Source organism: Dipteris shenzhenensis, chromosome 26, assembly GCF_047967505.1.
Source record: "Dipteris shenzhenensis isolate YYH24624 ecotype China chromosome 26, Dip_SZ_1.0, whole genome shotgun sequence".
Lineage (NCBI taxonomy): Eukaryota > Viridiplantae > Streptophyta > Polypodiopsida > Gleicheniales > Dipteridaceae > Dipteris > Dipteris shenzhenensis.
In genome coordinates, this window is record NC_141621.1 from 23,034,156 (window position 1) to 23,047,717 (window position 13,562).

Genomic DNA, 13,562 nt, shown 5'->3' on the forward strand with positions numbered 1-13,562 from the left:
TGAGGACCCCCTCCCCCAATCAGGGGAGAATTTGCTTTATACTTGGAGAATTGAGAAATACAAAGAACACTCTTCAAGAGAGCACAGAACATGCTTTTGAAGAGCTCACTGTGCACACATATAGCAGACCCAAAGACCTGAGAGGCAACGCCGACCAATACCGAGACCTTGATGCTGTCCACACTGACGATGTAGGACGCTTCTGCAAGGCAAGGAAGAGGCTTGTGCTGTCTACTGGAATGCAGGGTTACTGCATGAGTGAGAGAGTGAAAACTAGAAGTAATAGGTCCTATGAGAGAACTGAGAGATGATTGAAATATAGAGCTGAGAGTGAGCTGTGTAAACTGTAAAAGAGAGCTGAGAAAGCTGAGGAAACCGCTGATCCAGATTTTGCTCTATGCAGATGACGTGGCTCTCATCCTCAACAGAGGGGCTTCAGAGACACCTAGACACACTACAGTCCTTTTGTGAGTCTCATGATTTGAAGGTCAACCTGGGTAAAACCAAGGTCATGGTCTTCAATACATCTCGAGCCATCATGCGTCATGAGCAGTTCACATTTGCGGGGCCATCTGTTGAGATAGTTTCATCATACACTTATCTTGGGGTTATCTTCTCCAGACCGAGCTTCACTATGAGACCCGCGATGCAGGCACGCTTGAGTAGAGGGTATGCCTCATTGGCCAAGCTAGAGAGGCAGTGCTTCCGCTCACACTTTCAGGATCCACGCACCAAGGGGTTGCTTTTTGACTCCTTGGCTCGCCTAGCGGGGATGTACGGCAGCCCTTGTTGGGGGCCAGACTTGTCGGATACATAGTGGACCCGTGTGGAGCCGCTACAGGTTCTCATGCTATCACGGATGATTCGTCGTAGGTCATCCGTTCCTCACCAGATCATTCAAGCTGAGTTTGGGTCACCCCCTTTACAGCTAGATGCTGCATTTCAGGTCATCACATATCTGTATCGAGTTAGGGAATATGGGGATTATACCTCGGGGCGTAGCAGGCTACCATGGATAGCTCTATCCTCTTCTATGGCACTTGCAGCAAGAGGAGATCAGAGGTGTTGGTATGCACGTACAGAGAGATGGTTTGAGCGACTGGGGCTCCACATGGATAGACTACCTCCCTTCCAGTATAGCATGGATGCTCCGTTCTCTCCCCTCTTATCACACGAGGTCAACCAGGTTATCCGTGAGGATCTACTACGGCTACACACTTTTCGGACCTGGTTGGAACCGAGTGAACTCCCAGTGAAGCTTATAGCTTCTACAGAGATCACTTCTTACATATCACAGCGGAGGGTTTCATTGATCCACCAGGATACACACAGATTCACCTACCCCACTCGATGAGGATCTCTCTTGGGCAGTTCCGGGTCTCTTCACACAGACTTCGCATCAAGAGCGGCAGAGCAGAGCGACTACCCAGGGAGCAACGCATATGCACACTATGTGACATACAAGAGGTTGAGACAGAGGAGCATTTCATCTTCAAGTGTCCTGTGTACTATGAGATCCGAGGACGTTTCCACTGCCTCTTCAGAGATAGTTATGGGATTTTAGCCCATTTCCTCTCCTACCCAGACCAGCGATGTTTGCCAGGTTTCATTCATGAGGCACTTAGACACCGCGAGAGGATACTCCGAGCACGGAGACAAGAGCAGACTTCTTCCTCGGTTGATCCCTCTCAGAGCTCTATCATGGAGTTCTTTCAGCTAGATCACATGGACCCCAACGAGACGAGGCCTCGACATGACCGTGACTCGGAGCCCGTGACCCGATAGCTCAGACAGAGGGTCGACACACAGATCACACTTGGAGACATCCCCTCCTTGTTTAGAGTCGGAGCCCGACTGACGGGGGTCACAATAGCCCTGGTTAGACGCAGAGCTATGACCAGGAGACGTGCCAAGACCGCACCTCTAAGTGGCCGACAGCACTCTATTGCCGACTTCATGCCTCCACTGCCTCATCCATCCTGATATCTTGCTGTTGCTGGGGATGATGATGATATTGATGATGATGCTGAGATTGATATATATAGTCGACCATCGACATGACTATGTTGTACTTAGGACTTAGTACTGCCATTCTGCATTTTTGCATTTTTTGCATTTTGCATTTTGCATTGGTATGGACGCTCGTTTAGTAGCTCCACTACCACAGCTTGTTGTATCAGGATTTTCAGAGTCTCATAGACCCATCGGTCTTCCGAAGACTTTAATAAACTTTCTTTCTTTCTTTCTCTCTCTCTCTCTCTCTCTCTCTCTCTCTCTCTCTCTCACTCACTCTCTAAAATATAAAACAAATTGGATTGAAATATGGTAAGGGGGAAATAGGTAATACCTGGGTTTCTGCGTAAGAGCTTGCGACACAAGTCAATACATTCAGGATGCAACTCAGCCAATATAGATGCTGGGAATTGAAGTTCATTTGACCTCTCAATATTTTGCAAAAGCTACATAAACAATAAATAGTCTTGTTCAAAAAGTGCCTTCTTGAACCAATCTGGCTTGCCATAGCAACACATTTGAAAAAACTTGTAAAACGCACCTGAAACGGGCTCTGTCCCACAAAAGGTGGCTGGCCTGTCACTAGTTGGTATAATATGGTTCCCACACTCCATAAGTCTGCCTGTACAAGAATATCAAGCTTGCTTACTCTCCCTCTCTCTCTCTCTCTCTCTCTCTCTCTCTCACACACACACTCCTTCCACAAAGTTGGAAACGTATCTCTGTTTCAAGTCTTAATTTCAGTTTATCTTGAATCTTAGGGTGTGGTAGACACCCAGTCCACAGTCACATAGTATGGGAGATATCTGCTACACATGTGCAACACTGATGAGATGATAGTCTACAATGGATTACAAAGATGGCCAATGTCAGTACACTGCTCATGGCAGAAGCAGATTACTCACACCTGTAGTTTGACTTGACACTACCCAATTTCGAAGTAGATGGTTCATTGTCCCACATATAAGGCCTGAAATGAGAAGAGCGAACCCAAACTAACTGTACCTTGAATATACTCACCAGCTTTAGGCTGGTTAAACCACTATCGAGAGTATGAGTTACTCACCATAGTACAATAGCAAGTGGAGTTGTAAGATCTATCATTTACTTGGGATATAATTTTTCAAGGCTCAACTACCCACTATGCAGGCACAAGAAAATGCCCACTTTCTCTATGTGCAAACAAAAACCCTCCTATTTGACTTTGACCAACAACACTGTCGACATGCAATTTCCAACCAATGGACTTACAAGATCATGAGATTAGGTTCAAGAGTTATAATCTTTATAATGCTTGCACAAGAAGATTTGGAAGGTCACCACACTCGATGCTTACCTTGTTGATGGGGTTGAGGTGTTAGAAGGCTCGTTTTTTTTTGGAGCCTATTGAATGCTACTGCCCATCATTTTTGGGGCTGCTCGTGTGGATGACTTCTAGCGGTTCTGCTGCCACCTTCATCGTCCCTCTGATCCTATGCTTGATGTGGACAGCAAGGCTTCCCCTTTGATTTGGTCTTCGAGGCTCTTCTTTTGACCCTTGGAGCTTCTTTAACCTCTACTTCAGCTTTGGAGTCACCTGCGATGATAGGCTTCTTTCCCTTCCACCGCCTGAGCTAGAGTTGGAGGTTGTGGGACCAAAAAGCTTTATCTTTTGAAACCTCTCAAACTGCTAGAGTATAATAACTAGTACTTTGTTTTTTTGTTGAGGGTCCTCCAAAGAGGCATTCTGCCACTCTCTGTCACAAGATCCTTGTCCTAGGGTGTGCTCCTTGTTCTGCCAGGTTGACCCCTATCGTGTCAGCATTGTACAAGGAAAAGCACAAAGATATGACACTTGTTTTATCAAGACCTATGATTTAATGGTCAAAACATTTGAAAAACGGCAGCAGCCCAAAAATGCCAAGAAAACTCCTGAATTACCTACATGAAACCACTGAGGATGCAAAATAGCAAGACATTCATGCGGGCAGAAAAAGGAGGCGTGGAGAGCTTCACACATCCAGCCTGTGCTGGGCAAGTGCTGGGCAAAACTACAGATAAAGTGAAGCTGTATAGAACTAGGTTATATCTTTCTCCTGCATGCCTTGAAGAAAAGGCTTCTGTGGGATGCAAGAAAGGACCTCAAGTGAGCCCTTATACAGGGCTGAAAAGGGCACAGGCCCAGCCAACTGGTCTGAGAAGACATTCGACCTAACAGGGGGGTCTGCCAGACCCAACCTGACATTCTGTGCCAACCAACCAGACAGCCAACTTGTAGGTCCAGACCAGAGGTGCTGAGTATTCTTCGACTCCTTTCTGCTTCTCTATTTCGTCTGTATCTTTCAGATTGTCTGTTCACACTGTGTGTACAGATTATTCCGCTGCATCTAAGGTTGAGTGATTCATTACCTCCAATGTAACAGCTTGCTTAAAGCAGCAATGAATAGTTAAACCAATCCAAGCACATGGCTATATTTATTCAACATTGAAACTAATCTTCATGAGATTTGATTACTTCTTTGCATATCTGCACCTGCAAATGAGACTTGGGAGTATCATGAGCACAATAGTTGAGGGTTATTTGACCCTCAGATTGAGTGATTCATTACATCTAAGGTTGAGTGATTCATTACCTCCAATGTAACAGCTTGCTTAGAGCAGCAATGAATAGTTAAACCAATCCAAGCACATGGTTATATTTATTCAACATTGAAACTAATCTTCATGAGGCTTGATTACTTCTTTGCATATCTGCACCTGCAAATGAGACTTGGGAGTATCATGAGCACAATAGTTGAGGGTTATTTGACCCTCAGATTGATTTGTACTATTTTTGGATCATAATAAATTGTACTAATCAAGGTGCACATGAGTGGTGAAATTTCCATACCACGTTGCAGGGAGGCTTCCAGACCATACTGGATGTGTATCCCCAGTGTTGTACAGACCCATGGCCATGAGGTGCCAAGCATGGCCTATCGGCACCAAAAGTGCCAACGGAAAACAGTTTCTGATACAAATCCAGGGACCTTATATAGTGTAACCGAAGATGCCCACAAAAAGGAATCACCCAGATTCCAACAAGAATTAAAAAGTGATGGCATAAATTAATGTCAGGGATTCAAAATACCAACAACAATGCAACCTTTGATATTGATATAATCAATGCACAAAGGGTAACACCCAATTATTTAATTGTCCATTCGTACCATTTGTAAAGGAGGGGATAAAAAGGACCTTTCATGAAAACCTTTTGGATGAGAGTTCATGGGCTGCCCAATCATTAAAAGAAGCTCCTCAACCCAACTAACCCCTAATGGACACCAAAACCTTATTACTTTAGGCTACAAAATCCCAAAAAAAGAGACCCACACTCCCTAAGAAAGGGATGATTCCCAGCAATCTCCCTCAGACACAATCATTTGGGAGAGTCTCACGACCCTTTCTTTCAGACTAGACCATTCCTACTGAGTCGGGGCTGCAACAGCTCCCATTCCATTATATCTCTCTGCAATTGCAGGATCTCCTGAGCCCCTCCCTGCAATCACTGCTCTCTCCCAGGCACTTGCCTTTCAAAGTCTATCAAATGTGGGGTGCAAGTCTATGTTTGGGTGTCATTAAAGCAATGCTTGGCGCCTAATGGCATTACCAGCTCCCCACTTTGAAATATGCATCCAATTTTTAAAAATAATATTAAGCTTACAGATGTTGAAAAATGTACCTGACAGTTGTTTGGACAGGCAACTGGGAAGTGGAAAAAAAGTGTCTCCCTGAACAGAACTTTGATCTTACCTTTGCATCATATCTTTTGGACTGCAAAATCTCAGGTGCCATGTACAATGGAGATCCACAGAGTGTCTCAGCCATCCCCTGTGGTTGCAAAGACCTGCAGAATCAACTTAATATTCAATTAACCACCAAAAGAGATGCATCGTTAAGCCATATCAAAAAATGCTTGCGAACATGATGTGAAGAGAAATATCAATATAAGAAGTTTCCTGACAATGGAGCAAGATATAAGATCACAAAGAAAGAGATACAGGAAACTGGGGTTCACCTTGCAAAGCCAAAATCTGCTATTTTTAGCAATGCACTGCTATCATCTGTAGATAAGAGAAGGTTCTACAGGAATGAATAGAACAAACGCCACATTAGTGTCAAAGCGGCATCATTCTAAAACTGTCCCTAAAGAAAGCAACTCGCAAATTATTCTCAAAACAAATAGCAAACTATCCAACCTGAGGCTTCAAATCCCTGTGTATCAGATTGTTTGTGCGCAACACTTGCAAACCAGCACCTGGGAAATGGAAAATACAAGTCAGATTATCTTGCCTTTAAGAATCAATCAATGGCCCATCTTTGATGAAACTGCTGATATGATTCCCACAGACCTTTCAAAACACTGAAATGAGCCCATAAGGGACATGAGGAAGAAATGTAATAAAGGTACCAATCCCTAGGTAGTGTTAGTAAGACAAACAAGACAAAAAAATGTTCAGAATTTCAGCTGTTAGAACCGACAAAGATTTCATTCCTAGGGTCATTCCACCCTAAATGTAGAGATACAAATGCCATAGAGCAGCCACCTTTGATTACAAGAGGGGTGATGACACAGGCTAAGCAGGTCGATAAAAAGAGCCACCCAACATCTGAGGAGAATGCACATGTGCAAACGTGGGTAATGCAGCCAATACAGCCTAGCCATCCTATGCCGCTCACTAGTACACAGCCAAATCATGCTTCAAATCCAGTTAACATGCCTTTGTATGCAGGACACAAATCTGATTATTTCAAGGCGATTACAGCTGCAAATAAGGGAGTCCACCAATAGGTTTGCCAGTTCCTTCATGGTCACTTGCAAAATGTAATTATAGATGGGAATCATGCTTTTGAAATGAATAGGTGCTTGATAGACAAACCTTCAAGACTTGATGGGAATGAGTCCATTGTACTTTCAGATTTGAGCATCGTGGCTATGGAACCGAACCTTTTGATGCAATTACATAGCCCTATCTGCATACCACTATTTCAGCCCATTCCCAATGAGGATTTATGGAAAATTATTTGGCAGCTGACTGCAAATCCTGCAATGTTATCAATATTGGGAAATGTGCCCTGCATGGAAAGCTTAAGCAGAGGCAAGTCTGCAAAAGAACTAACTGAGCGCGAAGGAGCCACTTAGAAAGGATCTACATGCAACCTGCTGGTGTTGTGTGGAAAAAGAGCTAGAAGCATGCAACCAGTGAATGGTACTTCTATTACAGATTTGGTTGCAGAAAATCTTCAATATCAACATATGCAAGCTCATGCCTCTCCTTCAACAAAGAAGGGGTACTCTTCAGAGGGCTTGACCAGATGTTGGTTAGTTGTATTATGGCAGAGACGACTTGCTCAATGATGCTCAGATGCAGTCAATATGGCATGCATACGCAAGACTATGGGTCAGCACATGTAGTTTGGGTTGCACATGACTGATAGCCTTTGTTCTCAGTGCATGTTTGTGTTGTCTCCTTACCAACAACATGGACAGCTAACCATTGTCAGCCCAAAGAAAATGGAGGTCAGACGGGATATAGCATTTTCTTGTTTCATTCAATGCCCCCTCCTTGGTCTACCAAAAGAAGTTCAAACAATGTGTTTGGTTATTTTGTTGTCAAGGGGTTGGAACTTGGTGTATCCAGTGACAAGGAAAGATTATGGGACCATGCCTACATGACTTCTAGCAGGCCTGATTTGTCTCTCAGGTTATTTGGAGTTCGGAGGCTGGATGCACCATGTTTCGGCAATTGTGCCATCTTTGGAAGATATCCGAAAGACATACATGCTAGCATCCAACTATTGGAGCCCTATGTTGTCTCATATGTGAGAAGTCTAGATCCAGGGGATGTTGAGGAATTAGAGAAACTCATGGAGTTGTTCGAGTCCAATTGCAGCAGCTATAATGAAGATGATTTTCAGTTCTTGACATTTGGCAAGGACAGCATAACCAGGGATGCAATGCAAAGACAGCTCATGGAAGCTACCATGTGGGGGATATTGCAAAACAATCCATGCTTCCCATGTAGAGAAAATTGGACATCAAGGCATCGAGAGGTCCACAAAATAAGTGCCTTGGGGACTGCCAATCTCTGTGTGATTTTGGAGCTTCTTCCTAATGAGCATGCTAGGTGGGATCAACGCTTACATAACCCCGGTGGCACTACAGCTTATGACTTTTCCTTTTGACCCGGGTGGCATGCATGACTTTTTTTGCAGCAGCAGCAGCAAGGAGCCTTTATTTCCAGCCACCACTTGGCAATTTTGAAGACAAAATTTTATTGACCAGGGATGGTTGTAATGAAGGCCAAACGTTGGTCAAGTTAGTGGGGTTAGGATATTTAGTATTTCGGGTGTTTGCAAGATAGAGGGGTCTAAAGGGCTAAGGAGGTACTATATAAGTACCATCCTCTCATGTACAAGGACATTTTGATGTGACATCTAATCCTATCTACTCTCTCTTCCTCCTTCCTACCCACTCACTGTCTCTCTCTCTTCCCTACTCCCTCTCTTTCCTACCTCATTCTCTCTCTCCTACCCCTTCTACTCCCCTCTCTACCAGTCTATCCTCCTTTCTCCAAATCTGCCCCTACCCCCTTTTCTACTCTCTCTCTCTCTCTCTCTCTCTCTCTCTCTACACACACACAATTGCTTGAGGGACATTCTGAAGAAAGCATATGCCTGAGGAAACTGTTGTCCCATCCTAGAATGCAATCTCTGTGTCCAAATGGTCCATAGTACCCAAAAACGAGTCAAGTGAAAGAAAAGGAGGAATGGAGACATCTGAGATGAGAAGCATCCAAACATCCAGAAGAGTTTCCCGAGTCTGATAGAGGGAAACCGAAGCCGCAGCAAATGAGAGACATGAGTGATCAATATCCGAGAGTGCGGGCAAGACCATAATAGATGGGGAACTGTCTCGCGGTGATGAGAGCAACGGGGGCAGGAAGGGAAAGCAATGCGACGTGCTGCCAATTTCACCCCAATTGAAAAAGCTCCCACTATACATCTCCAAAAGAAAAGCCTATGTTTCAATGGCAATTTGGCTTTCCAAATTTTCTTGAGTCGTGATTGCCACCAAGATAAAGGCCTATCCAAATTCCAAAGAGTGTTGGCATGCTTATCAATCCATGGCGGTGGAAGAAGAAATCTATAGACCATCGAGGAGGCCAGATTATGCATTGAAAGCGAACAGGTAGCAGGAGATAAGGAAGTCAGATTCCAGTCTAGTAATCTGTCCTGTACAAACAGTGGAGGAACAAGTACAAATGGCTGCAACATAGTTGTAAGTATTCTCCAAATGGACCTATGATGCAGACCCAAGGGGAATGTCCTGCAAGCTTGTGGAAATGAAAGCATATAACCTTGTTAATCCACAGCATCTCCAACAAATCTTATGCCCAATTTCATAAGATTATATGCTTTAATAGGTGCCTCTAAAGCGAGAGGCGATTCAAACACCTTGCTCCAATGGATGCTTTCCAAGCGAAAAGAATTACCATGATGAGAAGAAGCACCTGTCCATTTAGCATAAGAGAGAATTCTCTTCCAATCATGAATAAAAGCAGTAGAAACAGGACAACCAGGAATTTTCCCTTGAAATGTGGTCATGACTGCTTCCCACTGATCTGTAATCCAATGCCCATATGCATGGGACGTCATGTTTCCACACATAGCTGCTAACATAATAGCCCATGGCTGTTTTTGCTGAAAAAAATCAGCAATCATAGTGCTCTTTCTTGCCAACATATGAAACTGAAGATTGAGAATATTCAGCCCCCCATGAGTCTTAGGTGAACAAACAGACTGCATGGGAAGTAGTCGCAAAGCCTTTTTGTGAGATTTGCTTTTCCAAAATATCTCCATAGCCTGGGACATATATGAAGCCAAATGCTTAAAAGACCAGGGAAGAAGAGGCAAATAAAATTGCACATATGCCATAATGATGGACTGTACTATCCGAAGTCGAACATGTAGAGGCCAAGTGGACAAATGCCAATATTCCAGCTTCTTGTTGATCTTTTGAAGCACCCATTTGAGCTGTTGTTGTGGGGTAATATTCCAGCCAATGGGATACCCTAGATGCCTCACAATAGTATGGGAAGAGATAATGTGGCCTAGCCAGAGAAGTGCATGCCAATCAGCTTCTTTCAATGCTAGAAGATTTGATTTCTGAAAGTTGATATGCAGTCCAGCAACTATGCCAAAATCATTCAGAGTATGCATCAAATGAGAGAGGTCACTTTGAGAATTCCTGGGCATGAAAATGAATCATCAGCATCTGCCTGTGCAAGAAATGACTGTGCCCGTGGAATTTGCAAGCCATGAAGCTGCCCTGTATCTGCAAGATGGTCCATATGCAACGATAACGGATGAGTAGCAATGGCATACAGTAGCGAACTAAGAGGGCAACCCTGTCTCACTGAGTGGGTCATAGTCCAGGTTCTTGACAACCCACCACCAAGCAAACACTGCGCAGTGGCATAAGAATAGAGCCAATAAATAATATGGACCAGCCGAGGGCCAAATCCCAATTTATGCATAGTCTGAGAGATAAAATCCCAATGGACAGTATCAAATGCTTTCGCAATGTCCACTTGCAGAATGAGAACATCCTGTTTAGAATATTTGGCATACTCAATTGCATGCAAAGCATTGGAGATATTGTCAGTAATCTGCCTTCTGGGAACAAACCCATACTGCCTGGGATGAAGTCCTGCTTGCAAAATGAATCGAACCCTGAGGACAATCATTTTGGCAATGAGTTTGTAAATGACTGGCATAAGAGATATAGGCCGCCAATCAGCCATTGTCTCACATCACCTTTTTTTGGGGAGCAATTTGACAAGGCCATGTTTCCAAGAAGGAGAAAGAGATTGTTCTGCCCAAGCATGATTGATCATAAGAAGAAGTGTTCTTAAGATCACCCCAAAATGCACGGAAAAATTCAACAGTCAATCCATCCCAACCAGGAGAGCTGCCTTTACGTAAATGACTCAAAGCATCATCCAGTTCATTAAGCATAAAGGGCTGCTCCAATGCATGAGCCTGTTCCCAAGACAATATAGGCTGAACATGCGTGAGAAATTGAGACCTGGCTGCATCCACTTGCATCGAGTGATCAGGCTGAGGAGAAAAGAGATGCTGGAAATGACTAGAACATTGCAATTCCAATTCTGATTTGGAGGTGGTCCAGGTGCCATCATCTTTCCTCATCCTGCAAATATCCTCCTTTCGCCTATCCGCATGCAAGCTTTTAAAAAGGCTTTGGAGGAGCAGCCCTTATCCAAAAGGGGTTTCATGCGAGCTCGGATTTGCCACTTCTTTAATTTGCGAAGATCATTTTGATGGATGATATGAACCGCATAAGCACAAGAATCCTGCTCAGAGGAGGTGAGCCGCCTATAAGAGCTGATTACATCCATTTGTTGCTTGTGAGATTGAGCCCATTTCAGCTTAAGCCTGAGGTTTCCCATGTAACTCCGTCCATAATCTTGAATAACAGCCTGCAAGCGATGAGCAAGACTGATTCAAGCAAAATCCATGTCCTCCTGAGCATGTAAGAGGAGGGGGCAGACAGCCGGTCTCAGGCGACGACCAAAAAAAGGCGTATCATCTGTCAAACGTGCTATAGATAATGTCAAGCATACGGGAAAGTGATCAGATAGCAAGAGGGAATGATCAACCCATAGTGCACATGTAAAACTAGCATACTGCTGGGCATGCAACAAATACCATCTGTCAAGTCGAGCCCAATAATGAGTAAAGGCATTGTGATGGTATGTATAACCCATATCTCTATCCCTTGTTGAGAGCCATAAATCTTCTGCATGCAAGAATGAATGCATATCTTCCCAATGTCGAAGCTCAGTGGGGATCATATGAGAACGATGAGTGGTATTGTCTTGAATGGCAAGCGAGTTATTAAAGTCTCCACACAAAAAGGCATTGGACAGCCATGGATATTGTTTGAGGGAGGCCCACATTCGAGCTCTTGTCGCAGAAGTTTGAGAGGCATAAACAGATGCTATTTCATAGAGATCAGCATGACAGATGCATCTGATCACCATCCATCGACCCTGGGGGTCACTGTAAGCAACCGTGGGCTGCATATCATGTTTCACTAGCATGCAGACACCCCCGAAAAGTGCATTGTACCAGCATAAAAGATATCATAACCAGCATAGTGACCTTGCTGGCCAGCCAAGAAGTGTTTGTTGTGTTCCTGTAAAGAGATTACATTGGGGTGCATTCTATGTACATAGTGCCAGAAAAGTCTCCACTTATTGACATTGCAAAGACCTTGAACATTGTATGTAATGCAAGTAATTGAAGTAGACATAGAAGATATGTACAGTCAAACCAAAAAACATAGTAAAGCTATAAGCTGTCAGGCCTCAGCCATGACATCAACGTCCACCTGGCCTCCTGGATCATTAGCTCTATAATCCTCATCATTGTCACATACAGGGATGGCCCTCTTTAGCACATCAACCCACAGTTGAGAAGTGAGGCAGCAGCAAGATAGAGGTCTGACCAGGGGTGGAAGTCATCCCAATGGCGAGATTGTAACGGTCGTGGCTTGAGCGCAAATACCTTTTTGGGTTGCTGCCAGGCACCCTGGGGAGAGGCATAAGATTCTGAAATTTTGCCCTTTCCCTTATCCTTTTGCTTGGCTGAAACCTAAACCACATTTACTTTGAGAGGGACACATTTACATGCCACATCACCCAGCTTGGTAGGCATAGCCTTAGGCCCCGGGCCATAAGTTGGGGAGGAAGTATTTTCTGGAGCAATGGCTGTAGGTGGGAGTTGATGCAAGACTGCAGGACACTGTGAGGCTAGGTGGCCAAACTTATGACATGTGAAACAAGCACCTGCAAATACTCCCCATTTCAAGTCAAAATATTTTTCGCCCAGGGGAACATCCTCCACTTCTACCACAATGGAAGGAGGGGTTGGGTGATCTGTATCCCAAAGAACACAAAACCGATTTCGATTACCCGAAAAACGGGGTGGGCATACAACTTGCCCTAAAGTAGCTGCCAGACTTGGTAACTCAGCCCTCATATAATCCGGAAAATCCACTACCTCAACCCATACAGGGCAGTGATGTCGAATGAGACCGTGATAATCTTTATTTGGCGACCATGGCATGACATGCACCATTTGTCTGCCATAGAATAGAGGTGACATCTCCAATATCTGCTAACAATATGAGGCATCCAAAAAGTGCACTTCATAAAAACCTCGAGAAGCAAAGTATACTCCTTCAACAAAGCAACCTCCCAACAAAGCCTGAACCCACTGAGCCACATCATTTGCTGAAGGTAACTTCCCTGGAAAGAAAATGATAACTGCTTGCTGAGAGAACCACACACACACACACACACAAACACACACACACATATATATATACATGTATATGTATATACATATAAATACATGTACATACATATGTATATACATGTATATTTAATTACCAATTAATTACCAGAACAATGTCACAAGAATCTATGTAAACTTCTGAACGA

The 13,562-nt window shown here is 44.0% G+C and overlaps 1 protein-coding gene across 2 annotated transcripts in view; it reads right to left on the reverse strand.

The window, feature by feature from the left end:
• The window catches only part of LOC147884836 (serine/threonine-protein kinase ATG1a-like), a 56,143-nt gene that overhangs the window by 25,279 nt on the left and 17,302 nt on the right, over window positions 1-13,562 (reverse strand). For both annotated transcript variants that reach the window (XM_087397293.1, XM_087397292.1), the window contains exons 3-7: window positions 6,231-6,289; window positions 6,050-6,114; window positions 5,785-5,878; window positions 2,555-2,635; window positions 2,348-2,459 (exon numbers count right to left, since the gene is read on the reverse strand). In XM_087397293.1, the coding sequence (XP_087253419.1) occupies window positions 2,348-2,459; window positions 2,555-2,635; window positions 5,785-5,878; window positions 6,050-6,114; window positions 6,231-6,289 (411 nt within the window). The remainder of the gene's footprint in view (window positions 1-2,347; window positions 2,460-2,554; window positions 2,636-5,784; window positions 5,879-6,049; window positions 6,115-6,230; window positions 6,290-13,562) is intronic.